This window comes from Drosophila subpulchrella, chromosome 2R (genome assembly GCF_014743375.2).
Source record: "Drosophila subpulchrella strain 33 F10 #4 breed RU33 chromosome 2R, RU_Dsub_v1.1 Primary Assembly, whole genome shotgun sequence".
NCBI lineage: Eukaryota > Metazoa > Arthropoda > Insecta > Diptera > Drosophilidae > Drosophila > Drosophila subpulchrella.
In genome coordinates this window covers 7975448-7997671 of record NC_050611.1, presented here as the reverse complement: position 1 = coordinate 7997671, position 22224 = coordinate 7975448, and the positions used below count along the sequence as shown (strand labels likewise).

At 40.3% G+C, this 22224-nt stretch overlaps 4 protein-coding genes across 7 annotated transcripts; 2 read left to right on the top strand and 2 right to left on the bottom strand.

The window, feature by feature from the left end:
• Positions 1 to 131: 131 nt before the first annotated feature.
• Positions 132 to 4901, bottom strand: LOC119549311 (lethal(2)neighbour of tid protein). The gene is made up of 2 exons (XM_037857274.1): positions 4548 to 4901; positions 132 to 1443 (listed from the first exon to the last, which is right to left on the bottom strand). Exons 1-2 carry the CDS (start codon positions 4831 to 4833, stop codon positions 179 to 181), a joined length of 1551 nt encoding a protein of 516 aa, XP_037713202.1. The 5' UTR covers positions 4834 to 4901; the 3' UTR covers positions 132 to 178.
• Positions 1892 to 3984, top strand: LOC119549310 (protein tumorous imaginal discs, mitochondrial). Of its 4 annotated transcripts, none has more exons than XM_037857271.1 (2): positions 1892 to 3307; positions 3468 to 3984. In XM_037857271.1, exons 1-2 carry the CDS (start codon positions 1987 to 1989, stop codon positions 3683 to 3685), a joined length of 1539 nt encoding a protein of 512 aa, XP_037713199.1. In that variant the 5' UTR covers positions 1892 to 1986; the 3' UTR covers positions 3686 to 3984. The 4 variants fall into 4 exon arrangements, with proteins under 4 accessions (XP_037713199.1, XP_037713200.1, XP_037713198.1 ...); XM_037857272.1 differs by having other exon boundaries at positions 3463 to 3984; XM_037857270.1 differs by having other exon boundaries at positions 1892 to 3320; positions 3463 to 3984.
• Positions 4902 to 10939: 6038 nt separating the features above from the next.
• LOC119552033 lies at positions 10940 to 22068 on the top strand. The gene is made up of 3 exons (XM_037861772.1): positions 10940 to 11141; positions 11758 to 12011; positions 21785 to 22068. The coding sequence occupies exon 3, from the start codon at positions 21876 to 21878 to the stop codon at positions 22035 to 22037; it is 162 nt and encodes a 53-aa protein (XP_037717700.1). The 5' UTR covers positions 10940 to 11141; positions 11758 to 12011; positions 21785 to 21875; the 3' UTR covers positions 22038 to 22068.
• LOC119552032 (purine nucleoside phosphorylase) lies at positions 17777 to 18927 on the bottom strand. Its single transcript, XM_037861771.1, has one exon. The coding sequence runs from the start codon at positions 18832 to 18834 to the stop codon at positions 17830 to 17832; it is 1005 nt and encodes a 334-aa protein (XP_037717699.1). The 5' UTR covers positions 18835 to 18927; the 3' UTR covers positions 17777 to 17829.
• Positions 22069 to 22224: the final 156 nt, after the last annotated feature.

Sequence of the window (22224 nt, the reverse complement as noted above, 5' to 3'; positions counted from 1 at the left end):
CTTGCCTTTGTAGTACTACTTACAACACATTAAAGCCATAATGTTATTTATACAACGCATTTTGAAAGGATGAACGTACCTTCCACAAAGTAAGTGAACAAAAAGGAATTTTAATGTACTTTTTATTTGGCATAATCAACTTTTTTAAGTGGCACTCGTGGCTAAAAAGTTCCTCCTCCTACTGAACCTTCTTCTGCTCTTGCTGTTGCTCCTTCTTCTGCTGTTCCTGCTGCTCCTTCTTGGCTGCATTATTTATTCGCATGGTCTGAATGAGTTGTTTGGCCACACCCGCAAGCAAGAGGATGTGGGTGAAGTGCAGGGCAGCGCTGGAGAAGTTCGTGCTGGGATAGGTGTTCCAGCAGTACTCAATGAGTCCCAGGATGAGGCATCGCACTCCCAGGGAGTACGGCGTAGACCAGGCCAAATAGGGCAGCGAGTGGAAGTACCAAACGTAGAACTGATAGTGCAAGGATCGGGAGCAGGCCACTCCCACCAGGTTGCAGAGGAAGAATGGCAACAAGGCCAGTTGAGTGCAGCGATCGAAGTGGATGCCATAGCGTTCCGGTTCCGACTGGGTAGGAGCTGGAGTTGCCTTCGCTCCAGATGACTTCTGCAGACTCTTTTCGAAGGCTTTTAGGAAGGACTGTTGCTCGGCTGTGAAATTCTTCTCATCCTTGTCCTTTTGCGCCTTTCTTACCTTTTTCTGAGCCTTGACTTCACGATTCTGCTGGTCAATTTGCGGCTGCAACTGATCCTCAACGCGGCGCAGGCGCACGTAGCTCTGGAAGTAGGTCCAGGTGGGCTTTGCAATGGCCAGGAGAAGCAGTAAGTGTAGGCCCAATAGCGAAAGGTGGAAGGATCTGTTCTCAAAGAGTTCTCTGCTCAAAAACCGGTAGTTGACCGTCCACTTGTGCTCGAAGATGCGACCCAAATCAAAGCTTCCCCGGAGATACTCCACAGGATACGTGAGCAGGAAGGGAGCCCCTAGCAGCAGCTGTATCACTCCACAAACGGCCAACTGGAGGATCGTCTTCAGGAGTCCCAGATTGGCCAAATAGAACAGGAACAGAGCCGGGGCGAACAGCAAGATGTTCATCTTAACGCCCACCGCCAAGCTGAAGAAGGTGCTGCCGAGGGTCCATCGTCGATCCAGAAAGAGATTGAGGGAGGCGTAGAGCAGTAGTACTGCCACCGGGTCGTTGAAGAGACGCAGAACATAGATCGAATGGATGCGGTACGAGGTGAAGGCACTGAGCACCAGGACGTAGGGCGGCACCTTCCTGCTCTTCGAGTATAATCTCAGCACCAGGGCCAGCTGGAGCAGGTAGATCCCGGCGAATATGTACTGCGCCAGGCGGACATTTGTTCCGTGGGATGTCACGTAGTAGAGAGCCGAGTAGATGTAAACGAAGGCAGCTGGATAAACCAGAGGTCCAGTGTCTCCTGGGGAAAACAAGAAATATATGTATGAATTGGAATGGTATCGAGGCAGCAATAGTTTTAGAAAATACTAAAAAAATATATTTTAATTCCTAAGTTCTTTTTTTATTTATTGTACACCATAAGTTATTTTTCAAAAACTTTTTCTTGAAAAGGAAAAATGTATTCTGCGAATTTTGAAACTCTATGGTTCTTTTGGTAAACAAAAAGTTTCAAAACCAATGGTTTTCCAATATATTGTACATTTAATGCGAATGTTAACATGTTAAGCTGCTTAATAGTATGTAATAATCAAATTATATAAAATAAACTCTTTCCAGAACGTTCGAATTTCCCGCCATTTGGCCGTTACCCATTCATTTTAAATTCAAAATCAGCTGTTTTGACTGCGCAAGCGGCTGACGTAACGGCCTGCGTTTCGGGGCGACTGTCAAAACGTCAACGGGAACGGAACACCGAGCGAAGGTGCGAGCGAGAGAAAAACTTTCGTAGGGCAGCATGGAGGTTACGGCATGTTAGCTGAAAAACTGATACTTTTATGGAAAAATGATGATTTCGTGTAAAAATTTAATCGTGTTTCGGCACCTGCCGGCGGTGCGCAGCTGCCTGGCGTCCGCCGCGTACTCCGCGCCCAGTGCCATCGCCCAACGAAGCCTCTCCAGCGCTTGGAGCCCACCGCGGAGCAAAAATCCGCCACAAACCCGGCACCTGCACACCACGCGCAATCTCCTGGCCAAGGATTACTACACGACGCTGGGCGTGGCCAAGAACGCCAACGGCAAGGATATCAAGAAGGCCTACTACCAGCTGGCCAAGAAGTACCATCCGGACACGAACAAGGAGGACCCGGATGCGGGCCGCAAGTTCCAGGAGGTCTCGGAGGCCTACGAAGTGCTTAGCGACGAGCAGAAGCGCCGTGAGTACGACACCTATGGCCAGACGGCAGAGAACATGGGTCGCCAGGGCGGCGGTTTCCCCGGAGGAGGCGCCGGAGGCTTTGGACCCGAAGGCTTCTCCCAGAACTGGCAGTTCCGCTCCACCATCGATCCGGAGGAGCTTTTCCGCAAGATCTTCGGCGAGGGCAACTTCCGCACGAACAGCTTCGATGACTTCGCCGATTCCAAGTTCGGTTTCGGCCAGGCCCAGGAGATGGTGATGGACCTGACTTTCGCCCAGGCCGCACGCGGCGTCAACAAAGATGTCAACGTCAATGTGGTGGACCAGTGCCCCAAGTGCGCCGGCTCCAAGTGCGAGCCGGGCACCAAACCGGGTCGCTGTCAGTACTGCAATGGCACAGGATTCGAAACCGTCTCGACGGGACCCTTTGTGATGCGCTCCACCTGCCGCTACTGCCAGGGCACCCGGCAGCATATCAAGTATCCGTGCAGCGAGTGCGAGGGCAAAGGACGCACGGTCCAGCGGCGCAAGGTGACCGTTCCGGTGCCAGCCGGCATTGAGAACGGACAAACGGTGCGCATGCAGGTGGGCAGCAAGGAGCTGTTCGTCACCTTCCGCGTGGAGCGGAGCGACTACTTCCGCCGCGAGGGCGCCGATGTGCACACGGACGCGGCCATTTCGCTGGCCCAAGCGGTGCTGGGCGGCACTGTGCGCGTCCAGGGCGTCTACGAGGACCAGTGGATCAACGTGGAGCCGGGCACCTCGTCACATCACAAGATAATGCTGCGCGGCAAGGGCCTGAAGCGGGTGAATGCCCACGGACACGGCGATCACTACGTGCACGTCAAGATCACGGTGCCATCGGGAAGGAAACTGGACAAGGAGCGACTGGCTCTGATCGAGGCGTACGCCGAGCTGGAGGAGGATACCCCCGGCCAGATCCACGGAATCACGAATCGCAAAGATGGCAGTAAGAAAGCAACGTAAATAATCTCCAGATCTACCAATGCAATCTCTAAATGTACCTTGGAGTTTGAATTCGTAGTTGAAATATACGTGCGTTCTATGTGCGAGCTATGTTAAATTATGGTGTCTTTCTCTCTTTCCCCCAATCTCTCGTTGCAGCGCAGGAGCGAGTGAGGGTCAAGGAGGAGCAGCAGCAGCAGCAGCAGGAGAAGCTGGAGCCAGTTCGGGATCCACCAAGCCAGGAGAAGGACCAGCAGATACAGAAGCCAAAGGCCAGCGGACGGACCAAGAGGAAGCCAAAGCGAAAGAAGGCGGCGGATCCGGATCCGGACAAGGCGACAGCGGAGGCTTCATAAACAAAATCAAGTCCATGTTCAACTGACAGTCGTTGGCAACTCGATGGCCGATTCTGTTTGTTAGTGTCTAAGTTAACGCACGTTATTGTTGCTAATCTAAGTTCGGGGCGGGAACCGAGGGAGAGTATTCCAAATGCGAGTCGGTTCGAGATGAATAAACCAAATTGACCGTCATTCGAGCAAGCACTGTGTTTATGCAAGGCTATTTTTACCTGAAATTATTGGAATCGATGTTTAATTCCGGTTTTCAATTATCAATTTATACAAAAATCGTTTAGCTCCTGATTGTTGAAAACAGCAGTTTTAAAACTGCTAAGAAAAATTTAAAAAAAACTGACAAATCTCTTAAAAAAAAGTTAATAATTTTCAAGGAATTTGGAAAAATAGTTTTTACTACGTTTATAAAGCTTTAATATAGATTGTAGGCCTTTGATTTTCTGTGCTCTTTCTAACAAGCTTACTATTGTAATTGAAAAGTAATGAGTACAGGATGAAGCCTTGATATATTACTCTCAAGTTCAAATTTAAATGAGTCATAAGATACATATTTCTCAAATGTTCTTTGATTAAAAGAGATATTGTTGCTCTTACATTTTCAAATTATTTAGAAAATAGTAAAGAATGTGTTATTTTTTGTTTAAAATATAAAGAAAAGCCAAACGTATTTAGACTCATTCATGAAGAGGAATGTTAAACGTTTAACAATAAATTAGAAAAGGGTAGACTTTTCTGAATATTGAGTAAAAGTGTTCTTAATTTTGTTACTAAAATCGGTGCATGATCGCCTGTCAAAGTAAACGAGAGCAGGTGCAGGAAAGGGACCCGAAAATGGGGTCACCTGTCGCCAAAAATAAACATGGAACGATAGGCAAGCGAACGGAAACTCACCGCGGAGCAGGGCATAGTTGGTGGTGCCGTTGAGGAAGCCCTCGCACTCTTGCATGTAGGCCACCCAGTCGATCTCCGTGTAGGGAACTCTTTGGATGACCACCACGTTGATCACCGCCTCGGCGAGGAGCACGAAAAGCCCAACTATGGGCAGAGCGGCCGGCTCCAGCAGCAGGTATTTGAAAAACCGCACATTGAGGTACTTGTCCAGGATGGAGTCCACCAGGGTTCCGGACTTCCTGCGCCGCACCGCCGGACGGTGGCTGGCGGCCTTTGGCGGGGCCATTTGTGTCAAAAACCGGCGAAAAATAAATAAAATTCAACTTCAACCGAACGCGACCAGGGCGGCACTATCAAAATCAGCTGTTGCGCCTCCCATCGATAACCGAGCCGTTGGAGCTTTGAGTGCTATCGATTGCTCGGGAATTTGAAATGATAGTACCTAAAACGGACACGCGAATATCTCGAATTGGCGCCACCATTTCCGGTTACGTTTAAAATAATTGTAAAATGAAAAGTTGGAAAATATTTCTTGACGCCCCGTGGAAGAATGTTAAACTAAATTAAGAAATGTTAAATTTCAGTACTGTGTAATCACGATGAGATATTGCTTGAACAACATTTACGAAATTATTAGTTTAGTCCAGGCTAAAAATTCTTCAAAAATTAAATACATTTTAATAGAAAAAAGTACGGTAAAAATGGCTGATAGCAATCGACTTGGTTAAAGTAACGTTAAATTAAAAAGAAATGCAATTTAAAGTAAAAGTCACTATTCCTTATGAGGTATATAGTCTAATTCCTAAGAAAATGGTGAGCAGTTCTTTGCTAAAAATATATTAATTAGACGCCACTTTATGCAAATACAAACAAAAAAGATGACTTTGTGAAATATATGTAGTTACATATATTGTGTCCACTCCTAAGCCCAAAAAATGATAAAATTTGATTAGTTTACTTTTATATAAAAATCGTAAGGAATATATTATGTTTAAAAAAAAAAATAGCAATCTTATACTTGAATTATATGTGGATCTTATAATGCACGGATTTAATATTGAAAAACTTAATAATATTTCTCCCCTTTTTCGAACGGCTGAATAATATTTCAAGGTAGTACCGTTGTATTCCTAGAAATTGCATACATTTGATTAACATTTTTATTCAAAAGTGTAAAAATCCTTTTGTTCGACACTGGCCTTCCACCTCCCACAACTATTTAGACTTTCCATGGCCGACTGTTTCTGACTCTGATGGACGTTGTACGCCGCGGGCGGATGAAACCATAACATTCCTACATACATGAAGTAATTAGATGAATTCAAATGCATTGAAGGATTCTATTTGGTCGAAATCCCCGCGGCGAAGGTACAGGAATTGCGGGTGGGAATACGCAACAGGTAAAAAAGCAATCAGCTCATGGCCAATTTGCGAGACAGATTAAAGGCCACCGTGGTCGTCATCGAAATGGCAAATACTGGGTGGTGATTTTTTTGGGTGGCTCCGGCGGTTTAACGCATCGATGAGATGTATTTTCTAAGGGCAAACGTTGTAACACAATCCAGGTGAAAGGGTCGCCGGTGTGCTCATGCAATCGCAGCTCGTTTATCGGGTTTCAACTGTTACACACACAAAAAAAATTCTTGATCAAATTGATCAATGCAGATTGTAATGTAGCTATAAAGATAGTACTTTACTGTTATAATTTTATTTTTGTTTGTTTGCTACCAAACAGTTAAACTACTATTAAAATTGTTACTCTGACGGGATGAGTTAAACAATTTAAAACGATTTTTTAACTTTTTAGCTTTCATATGCCACAATAATTTGATAATTACCTTTATAATATTGCTTAAAAACTACTATGCTATTGTGGTGTAACTATGAATTGTTTATTAATAAATTTTTAGTTTTTCTTACTTATTATCACCTAAGAGTATCTTAAATCGACAATTCGATGGGTTCGGCCCATTTTACCATTATATGAATTGGTAAATTTGATATAAGAGTTTTTTGTGTGTAACGACCGTACCGCAACAACACTTAACTCACCTCCGAACCCACATCCTTTTAGGACCAGCACCCACAAACCCACATGGCAATTAAATGTCAGGCCACGGATGCGAATTTTACCCGATTTCCCGACCCTGTATCGTTACTTGTGTATTTTTTCTCGTTTCGTGATTCACTTATAGTGTCCACTGCACCGTGTTTGCTTAAAAAACGAAAATTGGCAAAGCTGTTGCTTTTTTCGCAATTTACCCGTCCAGTTATCCAGGTGAAACTCTGATATGCCACCAATTATTCGAAAAACAGCAAAACTGAAACAGAAAAACAAATCGATTAACAGAAATGTTTCCGAAGGTTCTTTGCGAATCGGAATTCAATAAACCATTTTTTGGCAGCTACATTTTTCTGAAAAATACGTCAACAAATATTTTCGTTTTAAATAAATGGTATGATTTACTGTGAAATAAAGGATAAATCCTTCTGTGGATGATTTGCTGTGTTTTCGATATTAAGTCATTACACAGAAAAAAGTGGGTACTACAAATATCAAGCCGATATTAATTAATGCAAACTTGACATTTCGTTTGACACATATCTCTGTCTCACCCTAATTAATGTAAAATTAATTTTTTTTGTATTAAAAATTGATTTATTATAATATCAAATAGCTTTGATCTTACTTTTTTTTGTGTATGCAAATAATATATTTGGCGGATTTGGCGTACTGAGAAAGTTCGATTTAAAGCTCAAATTGTAGTTTTCAGAATTGATGTAATTTAATATGGAATAAAAGGGATTCCAGAATTAAACGCGAGTAAAAAATGTGTAACCAATTTTACTTACATACATTAAAAATCCTATTTGGTAAGGCTCATTAAATTTACTGTCTTATCTTTAAGAAGATGCTTATAGTAGCTGTAACAAATATGATATTTACGCCCGCACTTAGACATATTTATTAGAATTTATAAAGCCAAACAATTTCTTCATCTGGCGTCTTACGTAATTTGGCAAGTCATTCCTTTTCGCTTTTATCAATGATCTCGGCGTTCTTTCCTAGAACCTAGTACAAAAATAAGTGTGAACATAAATATGCCTTTCATGTTTGTCCCCCCATCTTTGTGGGTCAATCGAGTCTGGTGTTAGCTATCGCTTTATGAACTATAGAACTAAATCGGTCATTCCTTATCAGTAGCGTCGCCTTTGGCCGACACAATAGTGCATACATATATACCGTACATACCTACAGCCTCTGGCTTTCAGCTATTAGTTATTTTCTGTGTGAGTGAGAAAATTGTTTATTAATCAATAATAATAATAATCTACAGGCACGCACACGTCGACGTCTCGTATGTATTTCGGTATCGGCCTGTTATCAGTGCGCTGCTGTTGTTGCTCCCATTAGCGATAAGCATTCTCCCCCTACTTCCATGCAAATCCCCAGCATTCGGCCTATAATAGTGGCGAACAGTACTTTGCACTCGAGTGCTTATTAATTTCACTTCCCATCGCATTCATTGCCTTAGCATTTTATTGTCTCACGATTTAGCTATAAAATAAAAATGGGGACGGGCACTTTATTTATCGCCGCCACTTATTGCAATTCGCTTGATATTTTCAGAGAAAGAAAGAGATGCAGGGGGGGGGGGGGGGGGGGTTTCGGGAAGGGTAAGGCGGTGGGGCGGGGCAGATACGGAGAGTCTAGAGCCGGAAAATGTCTTTATAGAGTAAACAAAGCCAGGGCCATGTCTCTATGAATTCATTCTGCCGAGCTTCAAATACAGTGGGTATTCTGTAAGGAAAATTCCAAGTAGTTTACTTTAGTAATATTCTATTATATTATAGATAACACTACAATTTTGAAAAATGTATATTTATGTATACTTACGGTACATAGAATATGTTTCTTTTCAGAACTCTTTTAAAAATGTGTCTAAAAGTATGTTTTGAAACAGTATTTTACAAACCTTTTATGAGGTTTCAAATCTCTATAAACTTTCCAGTATTCCAATTTCGAAATATATTTTGGTTTTGGCCCGTAAAAAGTGCCTAAAAATAAAATATTACTTACTTTGCCCACGATTTTCTAAAAACTGTGACGTGATAGAAAGTTTTTAAGTTTTGGGTTCGTAATCTACCCTATATGCGAACACTACTAGTTCACTTCCAGAATTTTCACTGTGGTCTCTGTGCTTTGAAAGTCCGCAAATGTTGACTGTTTCGTTGGGCCCTAAACGCTTGACGGGGCGAGGGGCGGCTGAGGGGGGAGGGGCAAGGGGGCGAGATAGGAGGGCGGGCGACTAAAAAGTGTTGATAACTGAGTACACATTTGCATCCACAAACACCGCGACGCACACACGCACACCCAGTTTTTATAGGCCTCAGCCATTTAAGAGTTCAATCATTTGAAGCGTCGTTGCTGTCGCTTCGTTTTAATGGTTGTTATTGTTGCTGCAGCCTTTGCCTGTGCTCTCCACATATGTTGGACTATAAAAATCTAGAAAAAGAAACGCAAACACAAAAAAAACAACTGTACATTTGGATAGGGCCTATAACATCTGGGGGGTACCCTGCGATGACATTATAGAAACCAAAATGGTATAGAACCTAATAAAAAATATTAATATAAAGTAAGGGAATATAGTTATAGCTATCGTTTTTCCGAAAATAATAACCCTTAAATAAACTAATGTGATAAATAAAGTAAATATAATACTAGTAAATACATATATACTAAAAAGTTTATGTCGCCTGAACATCAAACTATGAAGGTCTAAAAGTATGCAATGAAAAATAACGTTAAACAAATCCCCAGACATCGAGGCTAAAAGTATTATGTTGCATACTTTAAGGTTAATCTAATTTTTTTTATACCTTTAAACGTTTTCCTTTTCCTACTTATTTAAAATGTATAGATAAAGATGGGAAACATAAATTCCTTTACGGTGTATCAAATATCCATTATTTTAATTTCAACTTAAAAATAATTGAAGCTTAAAAACCGAATTAGTTAAATTTAAATAAATCACATTTATACAGTTTCAAAGTGGATTTGCTTTTTAAATGCAATGTCTCGATTTTGCATGTAACTTGATCATATTTTTTTGTAGCGTATGTATATGGCATGCAGCGTAACCCTTGACAACGGCAACAAAGTGGATGCAACAAATCAGCACCAACAAAGAGGCAAAGCAAACGTCTCTCATGCGCCTACTGAGCCACTCCCACCGCCCCCGCCCCCGCCAGCCAATCTAACTGCTTCTGCCTGTTGCTGCTGTGCATGCCCTCTCTGTCCCACACACCAGCTCTCTCGCTCTCTCATTCGGTTGCTCGTAATAAGCTTACACCGAGAAAAGCAATGGAAAACAACTAAAATTAAAGAAATTCTCTTAGAAATCTCATTAAAATTTAGCAGAGAATTTTATTTAAAACAAGAGATAATGCCCTATATTTTATTATAGACCCTTCTAGGATAAGCATATACATAAGTCTTTTTCAGCAATAATGTATATATTTCTTAACATCACATGGCTTGCCAGAGGCACCAGGGCTTAGGAAACACTTCAGAATTTACGTTTAGGTGCCTAAAAGTATACATTGAATAAAAGACAGTTGTCTTTCGGTATAAAATCATTGTATTTTTGATATTAAAATTTATTGTTGCATACTTTTGCACTCATTAAATGTGTGATCTGCGTGGAACCCCGAAAGATTTTCCAAATTTACTGTTTAGTTCAACGATCAAAGAAATTATCCCTTCCATTAATAAATATTAAACATATTCCGAGTCTAAAGAAACTATGTCCTAAATTAATGAGAATGGATATATAATCTGTTATACCAAAATTGTATTGTGCCCTATATTTACAACCTGCTCTAGCTCTCTCATGGGTAGCATTATACCCGATTATTTTGAAGAGGTATATTAAACATTCAATATTATTTATAAAAAATATGCGATTTTTGTCACACACAAAATTAAAATTGATTATTAATTATTATGATTATTATTAATTAAAATTAAATATTGAATATTATTTATAAAAAATTATGCGATTTTTGTCACACACAAAATTTAAATATTTTAAAATTAGTTTAATCTTGAACTATAGATCAGTGTTATAGGTGCCTAAAAGTATGCTTTGAAAATGAGAACGTAGGTTTTTGGTCTTTGCCTATTAGTTTTTCCGATTAAAAATATATTATAATTTATTATTGATTCCAAACCTTTAAACACCAGATTGGTATCCACCACGTTTTCTCCCAGTGTGCCGACTGCTCTTCGGCTCTCCGTCGTCGTCAGCTGTTGTTGTTGCAGTGGGGCCGCGATACCAGCTGTAGGGGCAGCGGATTTCGGCTGCTTCGATTCGATTCAGTTGAAGTTTGTCGCTGGCCGCGTTCAGTTGTCCGGCTAGCTAGAAGGCACCGAGCAGCAGAAAACACCCGATTATAAACGGCCGATATCTCCTCCCACTCGCAGCGGAAGATCGCGGGAAAATAGAAAACTCCGAAAAACTTCGGATAACCGTTTTTATTTTTTATCCCCCCTTTTTTTCGTTCGTCTATATTATTTCGTCACTTCTGGTAATTTCCAACGATTTGTGTCCAAACCAAGTAGGCAAATGCAGGCGCCAAAGATAGCGTCTAAAATATAAAAAAAAAAAAACTGAAGAAAAAAGCGAAAATCATTGTTATTGCATGGAAAATTACTCCAGAAATTTCTTGCAAAGGCAAACCGCCAAAGAAGCAAAAAAATAAAATAAGCTACTCAATCCGAAGAAAACAACGCACACTAAAAAATACAAATCCAAATCAAAGCCAAAACTGAGGCAACAACAACAACGGCGAGAGCATAAATTAGATTGGCCCCATAGACGAATAACAACGAACCCGAGCCGCGTAAACAAATTAAACGATGCTGGCCCTTGTTGTTGCTTAAATTTAAATATAAACTATTATTGTTATCTGTGTGTTTGCGGTTGTCTATTTTTTCGCGTCAAATGCAATCTGAGTATTTTTTTGGGGGTAATCGTGTAATGGGGATGGACATGGGCATATAATTAATGAGCAGGCGAGAGCGTAAATCAGAAGATCGGCTAGGAATTATATTTATGAAATCGGGCGAAAACCCCATATCGCTTCACACTCGCTGAACTATTTCGAAAGCGCTCTTCTGATCAAAACAATATTTCCTCCACAGTTTTTCGTGTTTAATGTTTGGAACCCCTTTCCTGATTTTCTGGGGAGAAAACCATCTGGTATTTCTGTTATCAGAAAAGAGAAAACGCTGAGTGAAAGATTCCGCTCTAGCGGTGATTAAAAAAAGACAAACACAAAAAGAAAAAAAGTAACGGTGATGTGTACGCTGGCTCTTAAACAAATAAACCGAAATTAAAGAGATTGCAATTATCGCGTTTAAGCAAATGAAGAGAGTTTTAATCCAGAGAACAAAGGGTAAGTGTTTAATACGAACCTCTTTGGGTTTCGAACAACGTTTTTCCATCTTTCTTGCCCTCAGTTTTTAAAAGCTTTCAATCCCCTTACCAAACTTGCACATGCAAATATCCTTTGAGATGCCAATAAGAGGCTTTCGGGCCAAAATGCTATGTTCCATTAGGGCTCGACCAAAACCAAAAAATTCTTTTAAAAGACAGAAAGCACTAAAAGAAAATGCAATGTATCATTGGGGCTTAACCAGAACCAAAAATGTTTGAAATAATACAAAACTCTAAAAATCCATTCAATTTAAAAGTTTTATCTTAAAGGAAAATATAGAAAATGTGTTTTTATTTTAATATTTCCTATGTACTAAAATTTTTTTTTTTTTAAAGTTATTTAACATTGAGTTATGTTACTTTAGCGATTGTTGTTATTAATTAATTCTATTAAATTATTAATTAATAAATTTAAATTAAACATTTTGATCTCAAATGTGTTCTGAAAACATTTGAAAATGCCTAAACCTTTTTTTATTTTTTAAGAGATACTTAACACCTACATATATCATTGTGTTACATTAATTTAGCAACTGTTGTTATAAACACTTTCTTAATTTCTATTAAACATTTTGTGCTCAAATGTGTTCTGAATATATTTGAAAATATTTCATTTATCCCTAGGCCTTACGGATTGAAATTTTATGGTTGCATACTTTTAGCTACATATCTTTTTGGAGATTTCAAACCTCTAGAAACTTCGAGTGCTTTTTAACACTTTAAGAGTAACTTGATTTTTCCTGTGTGCAAATATGGGATTGATCCGCAGCTTTCCTATCGACTTGCTTCCATTTTCTGGCATTAGTTCGCAGTAGTTCCCACAAAAATCCGGTCAAAACGGAGGCAGATTCCCCATGTGAACTCTGTGGTTAGTTTGCCAGTTCCTCTTTCCATTTTTTTTTTGGCCAGGGCCAGGGACTTTTCTGATTGACAGGCTGTCGTGTTAGCAACAGGTTTCGGGGCAAAGATACGATTAGACCCAGCCAAAGAAAAAAAGAAATGGAATCGGACAGGTCGAGTGCTTCTGATTCAATTTTACAAAATTTGATTTGCCTTTGCCACACAATTTCGAATTGAGGAAATTGGCACTTGACCTACCGCACGGGAATCTAAATTAAGCAGCATGCTCGTTCGGTGAGCGATGCTCCATCTCTTTTTGACCCACTGCGGGGCTTCGTACAGCAGTTTTTGGTAAATTGCTGAAGGCATTTATTCACTTGTTTACCGTTTCCATTATTCGCTTGTCGCGGCTATTTCATCATTCATTTTTCTTGCTGCCCCAGCATCTTCCTTCTATCGCCCCTTAAAACTTGTGAGATAATCAGTCGACTAATTAAACATCTTGTTCAACATTTATCAGTTGCTGATGTACAGGATTTAAATTAAATGTTGAGAACATGATATTCTCGTTCGTACATTTGTAAATACCATTAAAACCCATTGTTGTAGTTACACAATGGGGTCTGACGAAACAATTAATTACAGCGACATGAACGTGAAATGCAAAAAAAAAAAGGAAAAAGGGAAGGAAAACAGACTAAGCCTTTAAAAATAAAACCCAGTTCGGAAGTGAATTCTTTTTAATACCATCCCGGCGAATACGTAATGCTTCGGGCCGAAAAGAATTGAGGAATGGCTGGCAGTTAATGGCAATTATGATAAACGGTTGCTATGTCGCTGTGTTCGCACACAGATACTCCACACACACACACACGTACTCCCGCCGCACACACAGATACTCACGCACACAGTGCACTCGAACAACTGTTGCTCGCGGCCTCTCCGCTGTTACTGTTACTGTTGCTTTTCAGCTGTTGCCAAGCGCATTAAGATTGACGTGCGCCTGTGTTTGTTGGCCAGCGCCAGTGTGTGAGTGTGTGTGTGTGTGTGTGTCTGTGTGTGTGCGAGTGTGCGATGGGAAATCACTTGAACCTCCGATAGAGAGGGCAATTGATATGTGCTCCCTCAATGCTGCAATCAATTTTAAGCGGCTTTCGAGCGGCAAAAACAACCGAAACGGTCTTCCAAATCGCCCCAAATCGTCCCTTTGACCTGTGGCCACTCTCATTATTTATTTGATATGCTTTTTGCATTAGCTATTCAAAAAGACACGGAGAAAAATACATTCTGTATGTCAAAAAAGGGTATTTTTAATAGAAAAATAATAGTTATTTGCACATATAAATAAATTAAAACCGATAGAAAGATCTTAAGTTGAAAAGGTAAGCGGATTTGTATAATCCGAAAAAGGTTCTATTAAAATATATCGTTTAACTAATGATTGAGGGTTTTAAAATTAGTTTTATATTTGCTTAAAAGTCTCCCACAAAATAAATTGATTCGTTCCAAAAAGCGACGTTCTTTTTTTGTTGCATACTTTTAAACACCTTGTTAGTATATATAAAAACCCCAGTAGTTTCTATAAAAACAATTCTGAGGGCCGTTTTGTCGTCCGCATGGACTAACCTAAAGTAGGTTTTAAACATTGAATTATTGTTTTCAATGTTTAAAACCTACTTTAGGTAAGTTTCGAAATTTTATATCAGTATAATTACAAAAGTTTTTTTTCGTTGCCTATTTTTTAACACCTTTTTAATAGATATTAAAACCTTATAGATTTCGGGGGAAACAATTCTTAGAGCCATTTTGTCGTCCGCATGATAAACTAAAATTAGGTTTTAAGCATTAAAAGGAATAATACAATTTTGAAATTGTATATAAGATTTATTAAGAAAGTTTGTTTTTCGTTGCATACTTTTCAACACCTTTTTAGTAGATATAAAAACCCCAGGGATTTCTAGGGAAAAAATTCTTAGAGCCATTTTGTTGTCCGCATGTTAAACTAAAAGAAGGTTTTAAGCATTGAAAATAATAATACAATTTCTAAATAGTTCGAAATAGCATTAGTTGTTTGCTGTGCACTACTTACAATGCGACTGCTGCTGGAATAATCGTCACTTCTATGGGCGCAGTGCGGGGTTGCTGAACTTTCAACAGCAAACAGCGGCAACAAAAAGTGCAACACCAACACCATCAAGTGCAGCAGCAACAATACCAACTGCAACACAGTCTGGCTTAGTTGGATTGCCGTTTATTTCGTGCAATTTTCTACTTTTCCTTATTACAAGTAGTCACACACAAGCTGAGTAATTTCCATGCCATTTTTCCTACGCTTCCGAATCGGGGGCATTTTACTTTGTTCAACAGCAAAAGGTTTACAAAAACACAGAGTATTGCTTAGTGTCTCCTTTGCTTTTATTTATATTTGCAGTTCCCTGTATTTTATAAGGCAGTTAGTACTGCCTTTGCTTCAATAGTTTCTATGAAACGGAAAGCACGGGGATTTAATTTGAATGATGTTAGTTTTTCTACAGCAAAAGGTTCACAAAAGCGATTGTGGATTTTCTGCTCTTAGCTTTTCTATACTTGCAGTTCCCTGTAGTTTGTCAAGCATTCATTATTAAAAGGAAAGGACAAGGATTTAGTTTAAATAGCTTGTGATTCTATTTTAAGAAGCTTGTTGAAGTTCAAATATACTCAGGGTTTATTTAGTAATCTCTTTATTTGTTGACAATACCTGGGTTTCACAAACAGCACACAGAACTCCCAATTTATTGGATCGACTTAACTCAATAGTTAATGTATAAATAAAATCTAATCTTTAAATATTGTTTATGATGGCTGGTGATTAGAGCCCATAGTCGGAAAAGACCTAGCAACAGCCAATAATTGTGTAATAATTCCAGATTTTCAGGCATTTCATGTAGCAGAATTCAATAATACTTATCACTGTATGTGCGTTTGTTTAAGATTACACAAATAGCATTACAATTGAATAATAATTTCAATGCAAAAGTAATTTTGTGCGCGAAAATATAATCCCTTTGCTGCTGAATTATGGCTGTTTGATTTATTTATTGAGGAAACAATTGAATCAAATGAGGTGCAAATGAAATTACGGTTTGGCTGCATTTAAATATTTCTAAAAATACCAGTAATTTCTAAATTCAACTAATTTATTGAATTATTTCATTAGAAAATATTTGTCAACATATAAATTAAAGAAACTTTTAGCCTAGGAGGATTTTGAAATAATTACTGGCCCCTCGTGGCAATATAATTAGCATTTGCTTGCGGTGTCAGTTGATTGAGCAGTGCATTTCTCGCAGAATGGTCGGCATCTGCTTGCCATTTAAATTGCGTCAGATCCTTGTTGACGATTAAATTGCCAAAATAACGGGCAGATGTTGCACCCAGCGGCCATTGAAATGCCAAAACTGTGCTCTGTATCTGCGAACCTATGCATCTATGTAACTATGTATCTATGTATCTTTGCATCTTTGTATCTTTGTGATGCAGATATGCTTGTGTGAATCAGCTGGCAGCGCAATTGTTGGCACGCCGATATTCACGCACAAATGCCCCGAATGCTTTTGATATTTAAAATTAAATTGTAATGTCAGTGCACTGAACTGGCCCACAGAGCGGCATATGTATTGCCTGGCGGTACAGATACAACGCAGTCAGAACTGGTGGCAAACTGCATTAAATTTTCCAACGCTTAATGAATATAATCACATGCATCGGGTCAACGAACTGGCCGCGAAAAACTCATTAGCGTTATGCCACAAGCTAAATCTCAAGGGGGGGATGGGGGTTAATCGGTGTAAGTCCGAGGAAATCGGGGGAAATCGGTGCAAACCGGGGAAAAATCTCGCTTTCTAGCCGCATGATCGCACAGCTGAATACAGAAACACAAAACGAGCAAACGTAACACACAAATCGCAAGGCAAACAGCTCGTGGCTATCGCTATACTATATAGGCCCTGCCCCTTGCCACCCCCTACCACCCACCTTCTATATATATGCACTTATATCTGAACAATCAGCGTCAATAAGCAAGCACAAACGTTGCTCGTCATCGCATCGTCCCAATGGCAAATAATAAAATTAGCAACAATGACGAACAAAGCAGAAGTCGGTGCGCAAGTTTGTAATTGTCATTACAAAATAAGGAAAAACTGTGGCAAGTTGGTTAGGAGGAGCATAAAGTTCAGTTGCCATTGTTACTTCCTAACTTGTTGACAAAAGGCATTGGCCAGATTATAATGGCAGACATTTAGCCACTTTTGTGGCACTTAAATAATAGTTTTGAGATTTAGCTAGTTGCAAAAGGAAACCAACTAAAAAATCTATAAAATCAAACACTATTACTATTCAAATTCCTTTTCTGTTTAATAAGAGGAATACTTTATTAGACTTTCAGAATGCCCAGGGATATTTCTATAAAGAATTTGTATTTTAAATTTACCAAAAAATAAATAAATGAAATATGAAACACATTTTCACCTTCTTCGTCGATGTGTTGGCCCAAGGCAACAAAGTAGTTCGGGTTTCATCCCTTGCTAATTGCCATAAAATGTATTTTAGAGATGGCTAAACGAACTTTTCGGCCACCTCAGCATGTGCATTACGTATACGGCCGGTGTGCTCCGATACGAGCACTCTGTGCTTTTTATTGCCAGCCATTTGGGGCGTCCATTAGACAGCTTGACACCAGGCACACTCGCACTCGCACCTCACATTTCCTATCTAAAATCTCGCATTTTACACCTCCCCCGTGCGACAACTCTTCCCTGTGAAAATTGCGGCAACAGCTGCACCTGTCGCTATTTCCGCGTTGGCAACACACTTGCTGCACCAAAAAAAAATACACACACAAAAAAAAAAACACAGCAAACCGGGGCGGGGGCTTCAACAAAATCTATTTTCGATCGTCAGAGCTCATGGTGCATGTGGTAGAGCAGGCGACCGATCAGATCCGAACAGGCCTGCACCCTTAGCGGAGAAACCTCCAAGGATGCCTCTTCGGACTTCTCCAAATCGAGATCCGTATCCCTGTCCTTCTCGTTCTCTTCGTTTTGCTTTTCATTGGCCACCATGCTGATGATCACAAAGGCCAGGACCTGCAGGCCGCCTTGATGGGCGACTATGACCTCGGGCACCAAGGATATGCCCACGGCGTCCACCTCCATCGCTCGCAGCATTCGTTCCTCGGCCAGGGTCTCGAACACAGGACCGCCCAGGCAGGCCAGAACGCCCTTGTGCAGGAACTGCTGAACACCCATCCTTTTGCCAATCTCGAGACTCTTTTCCAATAGCTCCCTATCGTACGCATTGATCATCGAGAATTTTCGGCTGCCGAAGCGCGTATCACTGGGACCCTCGAGAGCCGTCTGGTGCATCATGCCCACCACATTGATGTGGTCCTCGACCAGCATTATGTCGCCCAGTTGGTATTCCATATTCACAGCGGCTGCCTGAGAGGTCAGCATGATGGTCTTGACCCCGCACAACTGCATCACGCGCACGGGCAGCGAACAGGTGGCCAGGTTGAAGCCCTCGCAGACGTGGAACCGATGGGCCAAGGCGATAATGGGTGCACCCATAACCGTGCCCACAACGAAGCTGCAGTCGGGCTCTATGCCGGCGGGGAAGTTGGGTATATCCTCGTAAGGAATGACCACAGGCTGTTCCACCAGCGAGATCATGCCGCCCAAGAAGCTGCCGCAGATCAAGCCGTACCTTGGACGGATGTGACTCACGTCTATGATGTACTTGGCCATGGCCTCGACTTCTTCGTAGGGGTAGAAGAGGCTCTGCGGCGTGGGGATCACCAGCTTGGGCTTCCGGCGCTCCTCTTCCTCCAGCTGCAAAAGCCGACGGGCCGCCATTCGCTTTGCGATCGGCGACCTGGCCTCGCAGCAGTCCCTGTTGCACATGGTCTGATGGATGGGCTCTCCAAAATGCAGGAAAACCAAAAACTCTCAATTTTTATAGCAGTGACCAAAGAAATTTAAAGCAAAATAATCAAAAGATGACTTTTAAAGCGAAGAATGTGGGTATCACAGAAATAATTGCAATTTTAAAATCACATAACGGTGTCAAAAAGTATGCAGAGAAAAAATTATGTCGGACTTCTGAGACTAAAATTTTTGTTGACTACTTTTAGACACCTTTTTTTTAAAGGAATTATTACTATTACTATACTATTAATTATAAGTAAATTTTCGCGGAAAATGTATATGAATTTATTGCAACTACGACTTTAACTTTTAAACAGTAATCACAAGAGGTGTCTTTTAAAGCACAGAATGTGGGTATCACAGACATAAATGCGATTTTCAAATAACTTATGACGGTGTCTTAAAATTTAAATATATTGTAGCATACTTTTCGACTCCTTTTTTCAAAGATGTGACTGCTTTCTCAAAAGTATTTCAATGTAACAAAAGAGATTAAGATGACCAATTAGGGTGTACAGAATGTAGAGAAAGAATTATGTCGGACTTTCGTATTTCAAATATATTATTGTATACTCTTAAACGCTTTTTATAGTGATCTCAATCAAAAATTAAATCTCTGTTTGAAATTTAAGAACTATTAATTATAGGTAAGACTTTCTAGAGAACTAAACGGCGTAATCTTTATAACAGTAACTACAAAGAGTAGGCAGATGACTCCCGTTTCTGGCTGTAAACAATTTTTAAACAATGCTTATTAAATACCTCCTTTTTGAATTTACGCACAAAGGGAAGGTGTGACACTGATGGAGCTGAAAAACAAAAGCCCAGAGTCTGACTGAAAAAAAGAAACACAAAGGGACGCCATGACGTCTGGTTGAAACCTGGTGGTTTCATTTCGGTATCCGGCTGTGAATGGTGGCACGAAATTTCATTTAAGGACGGGGGCTTTCAAAGGGAGCCTTCCTGAATCGCATTTATTCCAGTCGTTTTGTCGTTTTGTCCAATCATTTTCCTACTCAAAATATTTTGTGTAAATTAATTATCTTGAAGTTATAATTTTAATGAAGTTTTCTGTGCAAGTTTTCTGTTTATTTGTGTTATTTTGTAAACCAAATCAGAATCTTAAAGCCCCCACAGCAATTGCAAGGCAGATTTAATTATCAACGCAAAAGCAACGGGTGTTTTTCATTCAGCCACGCCCATGCTGCGCCCCCAAAGGGCGGGAAAGATGCTGTTTACCATGTTTACCATGCGTATACGTGATAATAACGCTCATACGCATGGCGGCACATCGTCAACGCCCCGGTCGTTGTATAGTACATACAGTATCGTGGACGCCGTTCAATGTCACCGCGGCGCAGAGTTCGTTTACAGCATCCATAGTATAATTCACGATTCGAGTGGTGTGAGTGGATAAATTAAATATGTCCATACTGAGCCGACGATAAACAAGACACTCAAGACTTTACTGAGATGAAGCGGAGGGCCACGGAGAGAAATATAAGCGAATATCTTTTATTGTCACTTAAATAAAATATTCATATTCATCATTTTGTTTATTTGTATTAACTAAAAAGTAAATATTTTTAAAAAGTATCCAACTAGATAGCATAGCTAATTTTATTAAAAATACAATGTTACGTTTCATAATAAAACGAAGTGCATTGATAAAAGGTGCCAAGTCTCTTAAATCTTTAAGTTAAGCCAAATGAAACTGAAAAGGACACAGAATTGAACATATTTGGTGATGTCATACGTTAGAATTTTTTAATATTTAAAAACAAAATTGGTTGTGGAATTATAGGAATTAGATGGTGTTTTCTGTCTGTGTATTTAGTTTCTGGAGTGTGCTGGAATAGACTGGAGGTTTGGTTAAATATTTTCGCTAATTAGTTGGGCTAACCAATGAAAATCCGACACTTTGTCTACGCCGTGTTTGCATAGCCACCAAATCTGTCAATAAATTCAGTGCCCAGCTGTTTGGAGCCGATTCGTCCGACTTTGAGGGATTGGAATTGGAATTGGGAATCGCTGAAGCGTTTAGTATGCTCATGACGCGGTCGATCATAAAAAATTATTAATAGGAAACTTTGTAACGTTGTTTATGTTATTCGAGTGCGCGCCAACTATCTTGGGTTACAAAAGCAGCCTTTGTTAATTTTTTCCGATTTGTTTGTTATTTTGTTATGCCAGTGCAGCCGCCTACAATGTCAGAGTCACGTTTGTGTAATTCGCTGTGATGACGATGGCTCGATGGCTCGATGCCTCGATTGCCTCGATGCGGGGCCAAAAACCGCAAGAGATTATCCAGGCCTGTAACTCTATCATCTGTTTTGCCAACCCAAACCGCCATTTGTTTGTTTTATTTCCCTGAATGCCTTGTTTCGGCTTGTCGTACTCATTGTTGGGATTGTTTCTTTGTTGTTTCGCTGCCTTTGCCCCTTTTTGTTTGGCCTGCCGTGGCTATTTGTTTGTCACTTTGCGTCTGCCTGCCAAAAAAATGGCATATTTGCAGTTGATATTAATTTCGGTTTCACATTTACCCCGTCGCTCCATTATTGTTATTATCTTTTTGTTTTTTTTTTTTCTTTGACTCTCACCTTGCCCCAGGAAGAGGAGCAAACTCGTTTCGGCCATTCCCAGTTCCCCGAGTTTGTTTACCAATTTATTGTTTGCCTTTTATTTTTGGCATTGCGCGATTTTACGCTGTCTGTGTAGGCTTGGTAAATACACAGCACAGAAAATCTACAAAAAAAATATAATCAAATAAAACTAAAAAAAGAAAGCGACGAAAAACTGAATATTTTGACTGGCATTTGAATGCTAATTGAAGTCGACGAAGAGCTAGAAACGAGTTGTTGCTGTGGGAAGCGATTCGATAGAGTTGTGATATGGTAATTAATAGATATCTCTCTCTCTTCCGCAGTTACCAAAAAATTAAAATAGAATCCCAGTGAGACTTTAGCGGGAAGATTGCCAAGTGCAGAGTGGAAAGGTCGCCAAGCTCAAAACGACAAATGAAAACCAAAAACAAGATCAACATCAACAGCGCCAACTGCCAATGCTTTAGTCACTCGAGTCAAGGAATCGCCCTAGTTGATGAGAAGAACGTACTGAGGATACACAGCTACACGTACAAGTGCTTGAATCACAATCCGCGACCTCGGATACTTGGCTGATATTGATATTGGATATTGGGAAGAGAGATTTAAAGAAAGAAAGCCACTCGCAGCCCACCGAAGGTAGCTGATTTTCGCCCGAAAAAACCCACTTTAGTTGCCCTGACAAAATCAAAATCAAAACAAAAAAATCAAAAGCAGCAGTATTTTGTTGCACAGGGAGACCCTGAAACGCCGAGAAAAGAAA